We start from the raw sequence: 19998 nt of genomic DNA on the forward strand, positions 1-19998 counted from the left end.
GGGAGTTGAGTATTCCTGAAGACCCAGGGCTACAGTGTGGGGAATCTTTGTGTTCCATGGGTTTGCCACAGTCTAGGTGATGTACGCTGGGGGTGAAGGGTTGCTGGAAACCACAGGAAGAACCCACTCTGGGGGAGGGATCTGGGCACTTTTGTCCCAAAAAGGTACCTATGGATGCTAGCTGGGAATCCAGAATGGGATGCAGAGTTTTTAAGCCCCACTAAGTATTACTGGGAGTTTCAGGTGACCTTAAGGGATACTTAAGGCAGTTGGGGCCACGCAAGGCAGTGGGTACAGTGAGGACACAGGCCTGTAGGTCTGTATAGGCGTGGGGTAAGGTGCCTCGGGTGATCCAGCGCCGGGCACCCGGCTGGTAGGCATGGATCAAGTGCGTGTCCCGGTAGGTCTCATGACTGTACCCTCCCAATACAAGCAGTTCACCTCCCAGCACAGCTGCACCTCCAACTACATGGGCACGGGGCAGGGGACTGAGGACAACCCAGACATTCTGCTTGGGGTTGTAGACCTCAAAGGTCAGCTGGTCCCTGTAGCCAGTCTGCCCAGCCCTCTGACACAGGCCCCCAGCCACATAGAGGTGCCCACCTGCCTCCTCCATGATGTGGCCAGCTCGCTGACCATTCATGGGGGCCAGGAGTGTGACAGGTGCACCGGGGACATAGCGCAGCAAGGATGCCTGGCACTGGTATGCTTCATCACACCCACCCGACACGTAGAGTGCGCCATCCAGGGCACATGCCGCATGCCCACACAGAGCCATCAGCAGGGGCTGGCACCTCCTGGGCAAGGAAAGAGGGAGGGGTGAAGGGCAGGTTAAGCAGGGCTGTCCCACAGTGAATGACCACCCAGGGGTTCTCTGGTGAGCCATGGCTCCATGGCTCACCAGACAATGCTCTCCAATACCCAATGAGCCCAAGTGGGCAACATCAACTGACACAGAGTAAATACCCAAGGGGCATCACTGTTGAATGCTTTGTAGTCCCCACACCATTGGTCAACCCACAGTGGACTCCCTCAATGAACAACACTGGCCAACAACCAACAGAGCACCCCATGAACATTCTGCCAATGAGATGAATCAAACTATTTGTGTCATTGGCAGAAGGCCAACAGACACCAGTAGACACTACTGACCAAAAACTCATTTGCCACCCACTAGGCAACACCAGTCAACACTCAGTCCCCAAGGGACGTGGTAGCTGAACACCCAGTAGACCTCTCTCAAAGGCCCTTGTAGGCTCATCCTCCGCTGGAGGCTCAATGACCTGAAGCACTCCATGGGCACCATGGCCAAGGCAAGAGGCTCCAAGGCAGTGGGAAGCAGGCATTTGGTGGAGCGGCCTCACCTCCAGGTGTCATTGGCCAGGTCGTAGCACTCCACAGTATCTGTGCAAAAGAGCTCCCCTGAGGTGCCCCCCAGGGCATAGATGAAATTCCCAAGTGCCACAGCAGCAAAGTAGCTCCGTCCACATGTCATGCTGGCCAGACGCTCCCAGGAGTCATCCATAGGCTGGTACCTGGGTTTGAGAGGCAAAGAGGCAAGAGACTTCCTGTTACCTACAACACCATGAGCTGATGTTGGCATTGCTGAGGGCAACAGCCCACCTACAAACTGCCAGCCCCAGAATGCCTTGGGGTCACATGGTAACCTTACATAGAAATACCCCCTTCTACTGGGCAATGCCAAACCCATAATGACCTGAGGCATCTTCAGATAGGAGCCTCCCAGCCTTACTCCCAAAAAGTATATAACACCCCAGAGTAGGAGGGAACATCTCAGTCCTACATTCAGCCCATCCCAGAATGCCTTGGGCCCACTTGACCAGCTGCAATGCCACAATGTCTTGGGTCCATGGGGCAACTCTAGCCCCACCACCTACTCCAATCCAATCCCGTGATGTCCTGGTGCCTTATGGCAGCTCTAAGTACTCTATGACTCTCACCTGTAGACACTGGCCAGGGTGTCATGGACCCCGTAGTAGTGCTTTCCACCCAGGATGTAGAGATTGTTGCCCACCACAGTTACAGCATGGCGGAAACGTGGGCCATCAGGAAAGTGTCCCAGTGCCCGCCACTCAACCTGCTTCACCAGCCCCACAGCACTGATGTAGTGGTCTGCAAACCAGAGGTGTCTGCTGGGCTTCCGGGCAGCCAGGTTGTCTGTCACTTTGTCTCCACCACAAACCACCAGCACCTCTTGCAAGGAACGTACCCGGCATGGCAGCTGAGCCACGGGGGCAAAACTTGCTACCACAAGCTCGCGGAGCACCTTTGGGTCAGCTACCCCTGCAGTCACGGGTAGGACTTTCTTCAGCTCTACACCAGACATGAGAGCAAAGCGTACAGATGACAAGACCTCCTTGGCTAGATCCTCCTGGCCATCTCCATTGGCCATAAGCCACCGAGATGCTGCTTCCAAAGCTTCCAGTTCATGGAGGACATTGAGATCATCAGAGCGAAGGAGTCGAATGAGCAGGTGTGCAGGAAGATCCAGGAAGGCCGGTGTAGCCACCACGCTGGGAAAAGTGGCCAAGATGTAATTCTCTGCTACGTGGCCCACCTCATCCAGCCCATAAGCCACAGCAAAGGCCAGTACATCTGGGACAGTTTCTGGAGTCAGGCCATGGGTGAAAACATCCAGGCAGAGACTGAGGAGCCCCCAGGCTTGGTAGCGCAGGGAGGTCTCAGCCGCCTCCAGGACCATGGGCCATGGCCCTGCTACAGCTCCTGTGTAGGCAAAGGAAAGGAGGAGGCGGAGCTCAGCTGGGGACAGCCCCGTGGCCAGTGGGGCAGCAGGGTCATGAGTGGCCTCCCGCATTGGGCAGGTGAAGAGGGCCCGGAAGAAGTCACAGGAGCAGCTCAGGGCCAGGCGTTGAACTAAAGGGAAGGAGGAAGAATGAGGTGGGGCAGAGGTGGACTCTGTGCACAATGCAGCCCCCCAAACTCAGGTGTCCTCACCCTGTGCCCACCAAACCCCCAGCTCTGACAAGGGGAGCAGTCCTGCGAGCATTCCCATCAGGGAATTTGGCTATTCCAGAGCACCCTGTCACCCTCTTCAGCCCCTCACGGGGGACGTCCACCCCCAGCTCACCTGAGATGACTTCGTCCCCTGCCTGGAGCTGGAGGTCACAGCCCAGGCCATTCGCATGGAGCTGCTCCATGGCTCTTAGCGTCTCCCACTGCTCCTCCAGGGGCTCAGGGCCTTCCTCCTCGGGGTCAATCTCCAGTCGATGGGTACAGGCAGCCACCAGCCGGGGGGCCCCCAGGGCCCGGGCAGCCTCCTGCACCTCCTTCTCCTGGCCATGAGGCACAGTTCCCCCATAGGCAAAGGCAAGCACAGCCCGCCAGCCCTGAAGTGTGGCCCCGGATGGCAGAGGAACATGGGGTGGATTGTCCTGACGAAGCTCTCTAGTGCTGCCCTCCAGGAAGTGGAGGAAGAAGGAGCTGATGGAGGCCAGGACCACAGCATGGACCTTGTCACCCTCCGGGCCCACGGCCACATCCACCAGGTGTCCCATGGTGCGGAGGTTGTCAGCCATGGCCAGGAATTGCCCAGCATGGGCCCCATCCCGCAGGCTCCACTGGGCTGGGGCTGGACCCTCTGCAACCCACATCTTGCCTGTGGGAACACATGGAGCAGGAGGTCAGGGTGCTTTCCTCATAGCTGGAGCCTCTGGCCCATGGCAGAAGTCCTGACTGGGGACACAGGATCCTGCTACTGGCACTGCCCCACAGCAAAAGCCACTGGATTCACCAGAAAGCCTCTATCCCATAGCCAGGGGCACCAGGCTCTGCTACTGCCCCATCACTGAATTTGATGACCCTTTGCAAAACTGCAGCCCCACAGGTGAACCCATAGCTGAGACCAATAGCCCATTTCACTGCCCCATAGCTGAGCCTGATGCCCTCATCTGCCTCATCACTGAACCCTTAGCATGAAGTTACTGACCCACAGCCAACGCTGCTGGCCCACAGCCCCATAGCTCAAGCCCCTGTCCCCAGTCAGGTCTTCAGTCGTACAGTAGACACAACCAAGCCCTTCCTCAGCCATTGCCCCACAGCTGAAATTACTGATGCTCCAAGAGCAACAAAGCCACTGGCCCTCAGCACAGCTCCCATCAAAGTACGTGTCACACCTGCTTGCTGTGTGGCAGCACCTGCTGTGTGCTGCCTTTGGCACGTCCCGTTGCCTGTCGCACGCAGCAATGCATTGCCCTGCGCGTTGTCTGTGACACCGCGTGTCATGCTCCCCCACACCACGTATTGTCAAGGTGTGCTGACCCTCCTGGCATGCCACATCCTGCGTGGTGCACTCCACGCTCTTGCCCCCCATGCCCACTCGTTGCTGTTTGTGCTGTGTCGCGTGCCCTCGCTCAGGCCGTGCACTTTGCAGCCCAGCCCAGCCCTTGCCGTGTGCCGTGTCCGGCATTGCTGCGTGGTGTGGCATACTGTGCCCTGCACTTGTCCCCCCTTACCGCCTGCTGCTGCTCCAGCAAACTCCTGTGACCCTCCAGGAATGTGCCCAGTTAATTATAGCCTGGATGGGACACGTGGCCCCAGCCAGGAGCTGGGAGAGGCTCAGACGGAGGGAGGTCCAAGGCCCCAGGGTCCCAGGCTGGGGTGGTGGGGTCATCACATTCCCTGAGGACAAGCAGCAGGGCCAGCTGAAGCTGCCAGGAGCTTCTGTAAACCCCAGGCTACTCTGGGCAGGTCCTGCTGGAGGTCCCCGGCCCATCAGACCCCTCTCTAAACCTTGTTCACCTTGAGCCCAGGGTGAAACAGGGCCCCCTCAAAAGTCCTTGGGTGGGAGACAGACAATCCCCCTGTTCCCCCACCCTATGGTGGGACGGTGACACCTCTACCATCACCCACTGTGCTCCTGAGCTGCAGCCCAGACCCAGACCCACACACAAAGAACTGGGGGTCCCAGCCTAATGGGAACATGGGGACACCAGCCCTCTGGCCCAGCCAAGTGCCCCCAGGACCACCCCGCATCACCCCAGCACCCCACGTGCCCACAGAGAGGACATACCAGAGCAACACAGCCTGCCATGGCTCTGACTGTGTCTGCATTATCACTGTGCCTTCCTCTCTTGTCCTCTGGTGCCCCAATCTCCTCGCCTCCTGTCCCTTCCCCTCAGACCTCCACATTCCCATCTCACACCCGTGATCCCCATGCCCACATCCCCTGTCTCCATAACTCACACACCAATCACCTTATGTCCTATCTCTGTACCCCAGTACTTCACATGTCCAGTTGAATTGTGTCCCCAAACATGTTTTCACAGCCTCTTCCAAGTCCATTTTTCAGCATTTATCTACCCTGCCTGCAAGGTTATTTTTTTCCTTCTTCTTAGTTAGAATTTTCCTATTTCCAACTTGGGCTTGTTATTTCCCTCTCTTCCCTGCACACCTGAGCCTGGTCCTTCCTGTAGTCATTATTGTGAAAAAAATTAGATAAGACCTTAACCTTTTCTTCAGGTGGAATGACTCTGTTCTCAACTCACTTTGAGCATCCTGTGCCTCCACACTCTCCACCTTCTTGATGGGTTTGCTGGACAAACTTCAGTTCGCTCACAGAAAACTGAACCAGACACCTGTAAGCAACCTGCTCCAGTTCTCAGATGGCATCCTGGGGTGCCTTTCAGCTTCAGATATTCCTCAATTCCAGCCCTGAAGGTGTTGTCTACAGACTTCCTGAAATGGTTTTCGGACTAAGCCCCCAGGCTCCCAGACACCATGTTTTGGGCAACCCACACCTCCTTCCCCACCCCACCTTCCCCATCCTCAGCCCAGAGCCAAGTCTCTCCTCAGAAGCTTTGTCTCCAGACCCTCACTAACAGGCTCAGTGTAGTGCAATCCCAATCCCTGTCACAAAGTCCTGCAGGACCCATTTGAGACTGTGAGGACCACACTGAAACTACAGTGCAGCCCTCGCACCTGTGCACACAATGCCGCGACATGGAGGCAACTCAGGCACAGAAACAGCTGCAGGAGCAGCAGATGCCACTTCCCCTCCAGCAGCTCCAACTTTCTGCAACTCAGCCCAAACATCAGGAACAGACACAAGACACTACAATGTTGTGAAACTGCTGTTTTGACCAAATCTTTATTCCAGTGTCCCAATGCGGCCTTAGGAAGCCAGTTCACACAGAGGAAAGGCAACAGTTACAGCTTGGGAGGCCCCGTCAGCCTCCAGCCCTCCTTGTTACCGATCTTCGTAAGAGCTGCAGTGATTCCAAACCCCAGACAAGCCGTGGTGCCAGTGAGGTAACTGTGAGCTGGAGAAAACACATCAAACCAGAGAAGACCTGTTAGGGCACAAGTGCTGTGCAGTAGAGCTCGACAGACTCTGCCATTTTGCATAAGTCTCTTGACCATCAGCAACATGGTCTTCCCAGAGAAACTGAGAAAGTATCCTGTTTGTAAGACTGAACTTTCTCAAGCTTTTAGCTTGCAATTTGAAAATCAATTTCGACAATCAACTGCCCCATGCCCTTACATGGGCAATCTCAAGTGGCTCATTCGACTGACAGAAGTAACAATTGCTGCCTTGAACTCTCATCAGCTCATCAACTAGGACAAGTAAAGATAAATTCTATTTCACCACAATTACAACTTAAATAAATCCCTCACTCCTTCAGGTTCAAATCTGAATGCCTACAGAAAACAGAGCTATGTCAGCATCTGCAGCTGCTGCTCGAGCCTGACAAAGGGCCATACGAGCAACAGCAGCAGGACACACCTTGTTCCTCAGACCACACGACGAATTCACAAGGTAGATATTAGATTGTACTTTCTATGTAGAATAAATCACACTTGTTGCCAAGAAAACAAGTATTTCCACAATTACATTTTTCACATCCTGCAATTTTAAGGTATAACTGGTAGCTCTAACTGGCACTACTAGCTCAGCTCTGCTCTTATTCTATCACTTTATGTTCCATTCGGTGTCCTCCCTCCTGTATCCAGGTTTATTTTAGCAGACCTGAACTTCGGAATGACAATGAAACTGGCATGAAACAGAGGCTGAGATGAATCTTTACCAAAGAAGCCTGACATCAACATTATTTAACATTTTTCCCCAACACAAACACTTCTAAAAGCAGCAAGGACTCATTTCATTACAGGCACTGTCCACAGTTACCTCTCACTCCCAAGACAGCTCCTGCTGCACAGCCACCAATGAAATAGTTCAAAGGATCCTCTGGTTCCTCCCGGACCTGGGCACTGAGGCAGGTACTTAAGCCAAACACAGCTCCCAGTGTGGCTGTAAAAAATAGTAAAAAAACAAACAAAACCCTCAAGGACCAAAGAATTCACTCTGAGCATGATTTTGATACTCGGAGTAGCTACAGAGGAAAATGAAGCAAATTCTACTTCCCATTTCCCAGGGTCATTCTATCCCAGCTGCTACAATGACACTCAGCAGCATCGTTATCTCATCCAGCTACCCTGGGTTCCTCCCCCTGTGCCACGTGGCTCCCCAGGGCCCTCCATGCCAGCAGAGGAGGCAGCTGCTGCTGAACAGCACCACATCCTGCAGGTGTAACAGCCCCTCCTGACAAGGCAACGGGGCAGCCCCTGCCAGCTGGGGGTCCCAGAGGGGAGCAGCAGTGTCTCTGTGGCCACCTCCCCAGACCTGCCTGGGCTCTGCACTGAAACTCAGCCCCCAAGCCCCTGTGAACACACTTCACAGGGCACTGGGGAGAGCAGCCCCAATGGCTCTGCTCTCCTTGCAGACCTTTAGTCCTGGCACTTTCCTCCTCTGCCTGCCTGGGGCTCACCGTGATTTCTGGGCAGTAAAAAAATTGATTGAGTTTGTAAATTATTTTTTTGCAAATTGATTTTGAAATTGAATTAAGGATTTTCAATTGAAGTAAGAAACTGCAAAGTAGCAACATCTTGTCCACTGGATTACACACCTCTTCCCTACATTGATATGGCTGCAAACTTTGGCAAAGAGCTGTGCCAAAAACCCCCTGGCTTTATATGTAATATTTAGTCTTGGTCACAAAATGTGAAACCCCCTACCAAGTATCATCTGCAGATTCCAATTCATCTTTCTTGGGAATAAAAAAAATGTCCAGGATAAAAATTTCCAATCTCTATGTAAACCCACCAGTTCCTGTTACAAATCTCTGCAGTTTTGCAAGAGGAAATTAATTATGCTGATCCCAAAATCCACTAAAAAAGCACTGAAGAAAGAAAATCCCCAGACCTAGGACTGCATTTCAGCTTCCCTGCCCTCTCTGCCTTGGATCAAGGAGTCTGTAGGCAGAACACAGAGCTTCAGGTCATGAGGTGTGGCCCCTGAACAGGGGGCAGGACATGCCCTTCCTCAGGAGGAAGAAGTGGTAAGAAGATCCAATATGCTGGTTTAGGATTAAGAGACTTATTGAAATTATAATTGGTTACATGATCCAGTCCTTTTACAGTGACCTCAGCACTACAGGAGGTGCCAGGCTCTGGTCTAGAGTAGAACCACTGAAAAATGCAGATCTGGACTGACTGTTACTCAGCTCAGAGCACCAGTGCCTGGCAGAGGCAGAGGTGGCACAAGCCACTGAGTTAGTCTGAAAACCAAGAGGAGTTTAGTGAGAGAAAACTGCGTTTGCCAAGGGGCTGGGGGGGCTTTAGCCATGCAGATGTGCACCTGGAGCAGCCCCCTCAGCTCCCTGCTCCTCTCTTCACTGTTCACTTTCTCTTCCAAAAACAATTCAAGATGATTACATGATTTCTCCCTGGCTATAGAGCATGGCAGGGCAAAAAACACATTTACTCCTTTTGCCACCAAAAGCATTGCATCACTTTTAAGCAAATACAGTTAATAAATACAATGCCCAAACATGAAGAATACGTTTGCTTCCACTATTGGTTCCCAAAAACTGACGAGTTTGCAAATACAGAAAAAATTTACCTTTTACTCAAGATTGTAAAAAATGTGTTACCTGTCAAGAACAGGTCTTTCCATTTCAGTGCTCTGGCTCCTGACCAAAGCACGACCCAGGGTCGGCAGGGGAGGGAACTACCGAGACAGAGGGCACGGCCCGACCGGGCGGAGGCAACCTCGGCGGCCTCGCGGAGAGCAGGGGTGACACTGCCCGGGGTCCCTGCCCTTACCCACGGTGACACTGCCCAGGGTCCCTGCCCTTACCCACGGTGACACTGCCCGGGGTCCCTGCCCCTCTCTGCGGTGACACTGCCCGGGGTCCCTGCCCTTACCCACGGTGACACTGCCCAGGGTCCCTGCCCTTACCCACGGTGACACTGCCCGGGGTCCCTGCCCCTCTCTGCGGTGACACTGCCCGGGGTCCCTGCCCTTACCCACGGTGACACTGCCCGGGGTCCCTGCCCCTCTCTGCGGTGACACTGCCCGGGGTCCCTGCCCCTCTCTATGGTGACACTGCCCGGGGTCTCTGCCCTTACCCACGGTGACACTGCCCGGGGTCCCTGCCCCTCTCTGCGGTGACACTGCCCGGGGTCCCTGCCCTTACCCATGGTGACACTGCCCGGGGTCCCTGCCCCTCTCCACGGTGACACTGCCCGGGGTCCCTGCCCCTCTCCACGGTGACACTGCCCGGGGTCCCTGCCCCTCTCTACGGTGACACTGCCCAGGGTCCCTGCCCCTCTCTACGGTGACACTGCCTGGGGTCCCTGCCCCTCTCCACGGTGACACTGCCCGGGGTCCCTGCCCTTACCCACACTGACACTGCCCGGGGTCCCTGCCCTTACCCATGGTGACACTGCCCGGGGTCCCTGCCCCTCTCCACGGTGACACTACCCGGGGTCCCTGCCCCTCTCCATGGTGACACTGCCCGGGGTCCCTGCCCTTACCCACACTGACACTGCCCGGGGTCCCTGCCCTTACCCATGGTGACACTGCCCGGGGTCCCTGCCCCTCTCCACGGTGACACTACCCGGGGTCCCTGCCCCTCTCCATGGTGACACTGCCCGGGGTCCCTGCCCTTACCCACAGTGACACTGGCTGGGGTCCCTGCCCTTACCCACGGTGACACTGTCCGGGGTCCCTGCCCCTCTCCACAGTGACACTGCCCGGGGTCCCTGCCCCTCTCCACGGTGACACTGCCCAGGGTCCCTGCCCTTACCCATGGTGACACTGCCCGGGGTCCCTGCCCCTCTCTACGGTGACACTGCCCGGGGTCCCTGCCCCTCTCTGCGGTGACACTGCCCGGGGTCCCTGCCCCTCTCCATGGTGACACTGCCCGGGGTACCTGCCCTTACCCATGGTGACACTGCCCGGGGTCCCTGCCCCTCTCTACGGTGACACTGCCCGGGGTCCCAGCCCTTACCCACGGTGACACTGCCCGGGGTCCCTGCCCCTCTCCATGGTGACATTGCCCGGGGTCCCTGCCCTTACCCCACGGTGACACTGCCCGGGGTCCCTGCCCTTACCCACGGTGACACTGCCCAGGGTCCCTGCCCTTACCCACGGTGACACTGCCCGGGGTCCCTGCCCCTCTCCACGGTGACACTGTCCGGGGTCCCTGCCCTTACCCACGGTGACACTGCCCGGGGTCCCTGCCCTTACCTATGGTGACACTGCCCGGGGTCCCTGCCCTTACCTATGGTGACACTGCCCAGGGTCACTGCCCTTACCCACGGTGACATTGCCCAGGGTCCCTGCCCCTCTCCATGGTGACACTGCCCGGGGTCCCTGCCCTTACCCATGGTGACACTGCCCGGGGTCCCTGCCCTTACCCACGGTGACACTGCCCGGGGTCCCTGCCCTTACCCACGGTGACACTGCCCGGGGTCCCTGCCCTTACCCATGGTGACACTGTCCGGGGTCCCTGCCCTTACCCATGGTGACACTGCCCGGGGTCCCTGCCCTTACCCATGGTGACACTGTCCGCCGCCGCCATCTGCAGTGCGCCCAGAGCCGACCCGGGCCGCAGCAGGATGATGCGATACGCCGCCCCGACCAGGCCTGCAACACAGCACCGCGCGTCATTGCCCGGGCCCGGGCCACGTTCGGCCGCCCCCGCCGCGTTCCCCGTCCCCCCAGTGCCCACCCGCGGCCGCGCCCACGCGCGTGGTGAGCCAAGTGCGCTGCGGGCACTGCTCGCCCTCGGGCCCGTCCCAGTAACCCGCCATGGCGACAGAGCCCGGCCGCGATCTCGCGACAGGACGGAGCTCCCGCAGCCCCGAAGCCCCGCCCTCCCCCTGCGCTTGGGTGGGATCGGGATGGGCGGGATGGGGTGGTTGGATTTTTGGTGTGGGTTTGGGTGGTTGGTTTTTTGGTCATTGATTTTTTTTGGTGTGCAGGTTTGGGTGGTTGATTTTTTGGTGGTTGATTTTTTGGTGTGTGGGTTTGGGTGGTTGGTTTTTTTGGTGGTTGATTTTTCTTGGTGTGCAGGTTTGGGTGGTTGGTTTTTTTGGTCATTGATTTTTTTTGGTGTGCAGGTTTGGGTGGTTGATTTTTTGGTGGTTGATTTTTTTTGGTGTGGGGGTTTGGGTGGTTGGTTTTTTGGTGTGTGGGTTTGGGTGGTTATTTGGTGGTTGATTTTTTTTGGTGTGCAGGTTTGGGTGGTTGGTTTTTTTGGTGGTTGGTTTTTTTTGGTGTGCAGGTTTGGGTGGTTGGTTTTTTTGGTGGTTGATTTTTTTTGGGGTGTGGGTTTGGGTGGTTGATTTTTTGGTGGTTGATTTTTTTTGGGGTGTGGGTTTGGGTGGTTGGTTTTTTTGGTGCTTGGTTTTTTCTGGGGTGGGGGTGTGGGTGGTTGGTTTTTTGGTGTGCTGGTCTGGAGGGGTTCTTTGTGTGTAGAGTCTACAACTTCAACTAAACAGCGATTGGATTATTTTTTATAAATTTCCAACAATTCCATTTTAATCCTCTGGCTGTCTCTATACTGCTTGTATGGCCCCTTTTTCCTTCTGTAATAATAAAGATGCTCTGACACACCCAAGCTGTACTGGTACTGTATACATTTATTTTTCCAGCTGTTTACAGTTTGCTAATAAAAACACAAGTCTGTGCCTTCCCAGTGCCATTCCTTCAAGCAAAGCGCTTCCCTTTGTTTTCCCAACCCTTGAAGTAGGTCAAGCTCCAGCAGCTGAGTGGCTCCAAGAGCTGCATCGATGCTGCTCAAGCTTTCTCTCACCTGCCTACTTCCCTTTCCCTTGTATGGAAAAAGCACATTAAATGCTTGATTGCTGCAGTTCCGAATATGCTGAGTGCCCCACGGCCCCTCTTCTCTTCCAGAGTAGCTCAAAAGAGCCGGAGTTGGATTCTGCTGTCCCCACTCAATGGCAGGAAGGGCAGTTTGTTCCAGCACTGCCAACGCTGCTGCCCCTGCCGTGCCAGCCCAGAGGTCCCCAGCAGGGAGAGGACAAGGGGCACAGCCAGGGGTCCCCTGCACTGCACTGGGTCACACCGTGCAGAACTTACACTTATGGTGCTCTTAAAACATTTGGCTTGGCTTCAAATAACTGCAGACAAACCACTTTGCTGATACAGAATATTGGCTTCCTTAAACAGAGGAGGGGCTTGCCATCCTACTGCAACTAACTGCTGTTCCTTCTACCTCCAAAACGTTTTCAGAAATGGTAGAACCACCCAACACTAAATGACATTGGAAAGACTTCCCCATCCTCCCCTCTGGGGAGCTTTTTATACGGCCTTGCCCAACAGATTCCCTGTCTGCTGCTGAAGTGCTCTGAACTCTCCAAAACAGGAATTTACCTTGTCTGCTAAATGGACAAGACAGCAAGCTGCTTTTCAGGTAACAGAAACAGCTCTTCCTGCGTGTACAGTCAGTACATGGATGGTCAGGTATGTGTTACCAGCAGCAGAAGTCCTGCAAGAGAGGCTCAAAGACACCTCTTGGTCTTGGGAACACATCACCACCACTTGGCTTTACCAGAGTTTCATCAGATGCTGAAGTAAAGCTGCCAAAATTCGATGAGTGGCTCGTTTAAAATATACCCCACAGATATCCTCAGGTAAGGCATTCACTGCCCAGCCCTGCAACAGAATCACCAGTGTTCTCAGTGACAAATTCAGCTTTTGTATCTTTACAAAAGGGAGTGTCCTGGAAAGGAGTCCTCGAAAGAAGGTACTCAAAAGGGAGCTCTAAATACTATCTTTGAATGAGACTTTTATTTACAGAAATTATCTGTGAGCATTTCTTTACAAGAGATCTGTACCATCACCTAGCAGAGAAGAATCAAGATTGATTTTGTCAGTCTGGTTTAGCAATTCTCTTGCATCTGTGTTGCTCTGTGCTGATTTAACAGGAGTGAAAAAATAACAGAAAAATTAAAATAACATCCTGTCTGAATTTCTCTGTTACCCACACAATGGACTAGACAGAGCTCAGTATAAGCAAGTCAGTGCACAGAAAGACCAAATAACAAGGGGAGAAAAAGTACACAGTGAAAAGTCAGTTTAATGAAATCTTGTATGACAAATTATGGCAATTATCATAACTGGAATTCCTAAACTAGAGAAGTTTATGGGGAAACATGGTAAAATTTTCAAATATGTAACATTTCTAGAAAGGAAATAAACCATTTTCTACACTCACTGGGAAAGCAAGAGGCCAGTTGAACTGCAGAATGGGACATGTTAGGAAGAGTCACTTAATGGCAGGAATACCCAAGCAATGAAATCAATTGATACCTCAATGATTGTAAGGGATTGGAATCTCCCTGTTCCCGAAGTTGGAGGGGTTTTTATTCCTGCAGACTTCTAACAGTCTGGTCACCTCCCAGCTTGGTTCCAGGGGAGGATGGCTGAGGACTCATTATTCTCTGCCCTGTCTTCTCTGAAGCAGTGCATGATGTAAACAACAGAAAGATGCTGTAATTACATATTTTCTTACCTTAATGTTTGTATTTCCCGTGGGCGTAATCTTATTTTTTATTTCATGGATAAGAGGTTTACTTCTGGCTTCAGTGACACCACCACTCTAGCAACATTTTCACAGCTTCACAGAATATGCTGAATTGGAAGGGACCCATTGGGATGATCAAGTCCAACTCCTGGTCCTGTGCAGGACACCCCAACAATCACTGCATGGGACAGAGTGCTGTCCAAATGCTTCTTGAACTCAAGACAGGATTGTTGCTGTGACCACTTCCCCAAGGAGCCTGTTCAGTGCCCAGCCACCCTCTGGGTGAAAAACCTTTTCCTGATATTCAGCCTAAACCTCCCCTGACTGAGCTCCAGCCATTCCCTCAAGTTCTGTCACTGTTTACGTGATGAACGAGATCAGTACCTGCCTTTCTGTTTCCCCTCATGAGGATGTTGAAGACCCCAGTGAGGTCTCCTCTCAGTCTCCTCCAGGTTAAACTAACCAAGTAACCTCAGTCACTCCTCATCAGGCTTCTCCTCCAGTCCCTTCACCATCCTCATAGCCCTGCCTTAGGACACTCTCTAATAGCTTAATGTCTTCCTTCCATTGTGGTGCCCAAACCCACACCCAGCAGTCTAAGTGAGGCTGCCCCAGTGCAGAGCAGAGAGGGACAATCCCCTCCCTGGACTGGCTGGCAATGCTGTGCCTGATGCACCCCAGGGCACAGTTGGCCCTCCTGGCTGCCAGGAGATGCTGTTGACTCATTATCACATGTTCAACTTTATTACACTCCTCAGTATAATTTTTCCCCTGGAAAACCTGAAAGGCTATGCCCATGTGGATCAGCAGCCAGAACAGGCTACACAAGAATTGCCAACACTATCTGTAAGTTATCAACAGACCTAAGGGGAAAGATGGAGCAGGAGTGTGGTCAAGGGGAAGGTTGCTGTAAGGCAGCTGAGATGGCCAGCACCACCCTCCCTCAGACAGCCACTGCCCAGGGCAGGAAACAATGCAAGGCTCAGGGGGTTTTGTTTGCTTGCTTGCTGGCACAGGTTTAATGTAGTTTCCATGTACATTTTGATGACAGTCTTACAGGGATCTTTTGAGACACAGAGGCATCTGTTTTTGCCTGTCAGTGTTTTACAAAGGCTTAAAGGAGAGAGATAAGTCAGGGTTTTGCTCTGGCCTAACTACATTTTGCTGGACAGGGAGTGAACTCAACACACAGCCAATTTCTGTCAGGGGTGCAGAGTAGCATTTCCCTCTTCACTGTAAACATTTACTGAAAGCTTCTAGCTAAAACAAAATCTGCATCAGTAAATAGTTGATTTTTTTAGAATGCTCTAGGTGATTGTGTACCACCAAAGCCCATCAAAGCAAGCATGCTTATTTCATCTTTCTGAATCTTCATGCACCATCAATTGCATTTTAGCTAAAACACCTCAAAGTGAGACTCAGCAGAGACCCCAAAGAGTCTGGGACCAGGAAACAATACCTGTTTTCCCCACAAGTAGGCCCTGCTCACCAAGACACCTTATTAATTTTCTTTATGAACCTGCTGACAAGAAGCAGCTTTATGGTGCAGGGTGTTTGAAAAGAATAGTTTAAATCTGAGTATCTTAATAACGTAAAAAGACCCCAGATGCAAAATGCAGATCAGTTACTCAAAGGAAGGTAAGTTCCCCAGACCTTGTGATGCAGAAACAGTTGTGTGGTGGGCACTGAACTAACAGGTGCTGTGCTCCTGTTAGAGCATGGCATGAGTAGGGGTTGCAGCAACAGGGCCGTGCATTGTTAAAACCCCACTAAGGAGAAAAAAACCCAAAAAAACCCAAACCAAAATGCAAGAAGGTATGAGCAGACAATCCAGAGAAATGACAGATGCAGGGGCACAGCTTATTATTAGCACTTTTCACTTCCCAGAAAAGTAATCCAAGCTGATCCTTCAACTGGCTATCAGGAAAAGCAAAGCACTCCCTGCCCCAACAGCATCAGTCTCCAATGACAGTTAACAATAAATAAAAGGGAAAAACTTGGTTTTGACTGACAGTGAAAAGTGTGTTTCATTAAAATTGAGACAATAAGGACTGGTTTCCTATTTGAATATTCAAAGTTAATTTTGTGCTATAACCTGAGTTTCCATTCTCAATCCATGCTACATTAAAAGAAAATTAAGGGGAAGAAGCATAGAAGTGATGCATTTTAGATCTCCTTAACCTATAGAAGCATGCAAGTGAGAAATTATTTATCAGAAAACTATTTATAGAGGAAATAGTACAATTTGGGCAATTTATAGTGACAGTGACCTGGTCATTGTCCTTGGTGACTACCAAATCCCAACGTTGCTGGACAAGAACATACAGAATGTTTTAATAACGAAATAAAACTCAACTTTCACACAAAAGGCTCAAACAAGTAAAAAACACCAAAAAAAGTTGAGTTATGGTTACAGTAGGAGTACTTCAGAACTACACACAGGAAAACACATTCTTGCTTTTATTTTGGTGGAACAGAATACAATAACCTTTAGCCCAAACTACTCAAGGCTGGCAGTATTACCTTTTTCTTCACGCTGCAAGACTTTAGGAAACAGAACAGGGACAGGAAGGGTTAGAAGTTATATTTTCTATTTAAGGCCACTAATTCAGCAAGATATTGAAAAATGTTCTCAACTTTAAGCATGACAAGTTGCATTGACTTCAGTAAGATTATTCACATGTAGTTAAGTCAGGCAAGGACTCAAATGGCTTGTTGAATCAAGCCATTAAATGAGAGCTGCTTTATTATACAGATTTACTTTACTGGCTGGTAGAGCTCATTACATGAGCCTACTTTATTCTTCCAAAGGGTTACAGCTATTTCCTCATCAACTTTTCTGAAGGTGTAACCTGTATGCCACCTCCTACATTTTATTGTAGCCACAGAAACATAACTTTCTAAGAAAAATTGTATGCAACATCTATTATTTATAGTGGCTTAGCTCTTCCTTAAATAGTAACAGAACAGTACAAAACAACAGTTTCACTTTTTCAACACACGAGAGCATCTTATTGAAAAACTAAAATAAAAAAGTATCACCACAATTTAAATCCCCAAATAATAATAATGAAATGGGAAGAAAAGAAAAGAGGTCACAAATTATCCTGCACACTTTAAAGTTTCTTATTACCATATTAAAAAAGCTTTTCTGGTGAACCAAAATGTTTTATTTCTCTCTGTTTACAAACCCACTAGACAGGGAACAATGGCGTCCACAACCTACATTGGGATTAAAAGGTAAAATCATAACCTGCCCCATCTGCAGTCCAAAAAGAGAAGGAACCCAAAAGGGCAGCCAGTGAGGTGAGCATAGGAATTGCTGAGGACACGGTTTTCCTGCATAAGGGGGGGTAGGAGTTAAAAAAGCAGAATTTGAGTTGGAACTGTGTTGAAAAGTTCTATCTCAGAGGCCTGCAAGACATGAACTACTGAAGAAACAGTCAAAAGGTCCCAATGAAAAGCTGTGACAAGCTGTAATGTGCCATTTCAATTACAAGGAAGAGGGGAAATGTTTGGGTTTGGTTGGGGGGGTGTTTTTGCTGTTTTGTTTTGGGGTTGGGTTTTTTGTGTTTTTTGTTTTGTTTTGTTTGTTTGCTCATCAATATGATGAGCTTTCAACATCCCAAACCACATTCAGGTAGTTTCCAAGTCTGCTTTTTTTGTGTGGAATCTACTGATCCAGACCGAAAAAATCAAACAAACAGAACAGGGATGCACAGTTCTTAAGTCCTGGAGCCTTCAACACTGCCTGAAATAACCACTGGCCTGGGGTATCCAGCGATACCTGCAAGACGGTGTTCACAGCAGCCTTGCAAGCAGATCAGCTCACATCTGCTATGTGCTGCCAACGTTCTGCCCATCACCTTCATCATTAGGACCTGCAACAATAAAAGCAGTTCTTGGTCACAAGAAATATCTTTTGTTTCTTGCCTTACAAAAAGAGACCCATCCCAAGCAGCTGACACAAGTCTCAGATTCAGGTGTTCAATGACAGATGAGAACTGTAGAATTCCCCCTCCCCTGCCTTACATCTTCCTTCTCCAGACTAAGGTCTGTCCCCTGTAAAATTTTATGTTCTTCACTAATCTGGTTTGGGTTTCCCAGTAGCAGCTCAGAGCCTAAAATCTCAGCTTCCAACCTCTTCAATCCACCCACTGCTTTTGTTCATATTCATTCCTCTTTTTTCCCCCTGCAGTGAATCAGGATGGAGGATTGATCTCAGGCAAAAGGCTGGATGTTCTAAGGCACAGGAAAGCAAAGCACAGATGACTTCCAAGTCAAGAGTAGAAAAGGAACCCTTCCTCGAACTGAAGACTAGTGCTTTTCTTAAAGTATGGTCTCCTCAAGTACAACAAAAATCATTAAACTCTTTCCATGCCCTTTTGTAAAACTTCTGATTTCCAAACAGCTCTCTGCTTAAAAGGTCAGTCTGGATCCTGCCTGCTGATCCCAAGTCATCTCAAGTTTTATGTGCAACCCTTGGCCATGGTGAAGGCAAAAATGAAACTCACAACCATCCCTTAGAAATCCTGTAAATGAAACAAAGCACAGAAAACTTCTGCTAAACTGGCAGGTAAGTCAGATGCAGCACAGGGGCCTTTCACCAGTTTGGAGAAGCAGCAAGAAGCAGGTGTATTTAAAAAGGCAATTCATGCAATAGTTCTACTCCACAGACACCTGTGAGAATTACCAGGCCAGAAGCACATCTATCATGTACACAGAGCACAGTCTGCTTTACAGACTGACACAGAAAAATGCACAGAAAACAGAAACACTGATATCTTTCTTTCTTACCACTTCCAACTGATCCTGAAGGTGCAATGACATCATCATCACTGTCTTCCTCATTTGACTGTGTTACCTCTGGCTCAGGTGCTACATTCTTGACTTCTTGCTCTTGTTCCACTCTACTCCGCAAGGCCAAGATCCGATGGTGCAATGCAGCGAACAACTGCCCCGTGTCTTTAGAGCTTGCCTACATTTTTTAATATTCAGAAACAAGAAGGTGTAAGGAATTGGAACAGAGTAGAACACTGCAGATATAATACACACCAGTCATATCACATTTCACAATATTGTTTTCACTTTTCTCATAGAGGATTTTTCAATCAGCTGGAACGGGCCGTGGTGCACACAGCAGGATGTCAGACATACTGAACTCTGGTAGTGAGAGGATATTCTTCTGCTCAGCTTCAGCTTGCCCTGACTAACACATCCAGTAGTATCTGACTTCAAATAATTTTGTTCAACCAGAAATCATGCAGCTTTTCTAACAACTCCCAAAAGTCTGTATTAAGATCTTCCATGAAAATCTTGCAGATTTTTTAAGGTCTGTCAATTATTCAACTTCATACAGTAGTCAATCATAATCAAGTCACTTGTTTCATGATGTACTGACATAAAATTTCAACATATGATATAAAAAGCAAACTGGATGGAGTCAGGCAGGTTGACCTTTTAACTTATACTTTGTTTCAGAAGGAAGCCTTTGTGACAACCAAGAATGTATATTTATTACTCTCATGGGTTATGGGCATTTTATGCCTTCAATACCATCAATTATTAGGCCTATTAAACTAAATATTTAAAGGACATTTAAAAGGGAACTCCCTTCAAATACTACAAACTCTATCTTCACCACGTCAGGCAAGTCCTCATACTAACTACTATTACTCAAAAAAACATGAATGTTACCTCAATTAGCAAACAACAACTTCAGTAGGAAGGTTGAGATGTAAACAAAAACCAGAACTCACTGATATAAGAAAGACTTTAACTCCTTGGTCCTCTGTATCCATGGCGGTGATGCGGATGCTCTTCTCACTGGCTTTATCAATCTGCATCTGAGCCCAGAGCTTGGTATTTAAGATTAACCTGAGACTCCCCTGAGTCCTCATCACTAAAGCAAAGTTACAAGACAACTTAGGTGGAAAAAGACACATCAGGAAGCTCAAAACAACCAAGGCAGCTTTTTATTGTGTAAAGGTTTCAGTCTCTTTACAAAGATATCAAGGGAAAGCCCTTCTGGGTTTTTGTCAAACTTGTTAATTAAAAGAATGCAGACTTATGCTGGTTTTGGCTGGAATAGAGTTAACTTTTTTCCCAGTGGCTGATGTGGGTC

At 50.3% G+C, this 19998-nt stretch overlaps 3 protein-coding genes across 4 annotated transcripts in view; all 3 read right to left on the minus strand.

The window, feature by feature from the left end:
* Positions 1 to 220: 220 nt before the first annotated feature.
* On the minus strand, positions 221 to 3664 carry KLHL33 (kelch like family member 33). The gene is made up of 4 exons (XM_071578280.1): positions 3110 to 3664; positions 1962 to 2895; positions 1365 to 1535; positions 221 to 797 (listed from the first exon to the last, which is right to left on the minus strand). Exons 1-4 carry the CDS (start codon positions 3630 to 3632, stop codon positions 221 to 223), a joined length of 2205 nt encoding a protein of 734 aa, XP_071434381.1. The 5' UTR covers positions 3633 to 3664.
* A 2446-nt stretch (positions 3665 to 6110) lies between these two features.
* NDUFA11 (NADH:ubiquinone oxidoreductase subunit A11) lies at positions 6111 to 11202 on the minus strand. Its single transcript, XM_071578005.1, has 4 exons — positions 11055 to 11202; positions 10877 to 10969; positions 7166 to 7288; positions 6111 to 6299 (listed from the first exon to the last, which is right to left on the minus strand). Exons 1-4 carry the CDS (start codon positions 11134 to 11136, stop codon positions 6187 to 6189), a joined length of 411 nt encoding a protein of 136 aa, XP_071434106.1. The 5' UTR covers positions 11137 to 11202; the 3' UTR covers positions 6111 to 6186.
* A 1914-nt stretch (positions 11203 to 13116) lies between these two features.
* RANBP3 (RAN binding protein 3) overlaps positions 13117 to 19998 on the minus strand; it is a 62523-nt gene continuing 55641 nt past the window's right edge. For both annotated transcript variants that reach the window (XM_071577896.1, XM_071577897.1), the window contains 3 exons: positions 19634 to 19776; positions 18672 to 18852; positions 13117 to 17755 (listed from right to left, as the gene is read on the minus strand). In XM_071577896.1, coding sequence (XP_071433997.1) covers positions 17712 to 17755; positions 18672 to 18852; positions 19634 to 19776 — 368 coding nt within the window. In that variant the 3' untranslated portion in view covers positions 13117 to 17711. The remainder of the gene's footprint in view (positions 17756 to 18671; positions 18853 to 19633; positions 19777 to 19998) is intronic.

The sequence above is a fragment of the Pithys albifrons genome, chromosome 27, assembly GCF_047495875.1.
Source record: "Pithys albifrons albifrons isolate INPA30051 chromosome 27, PitAlb_v1, whole genome shotgun sequence".
Lineage (NCBI taxonomy): Eukaryota > Metazoa > Chordata > Aves > Passeriformes > Thamnophilidae > Pithys > Pithys albifrons.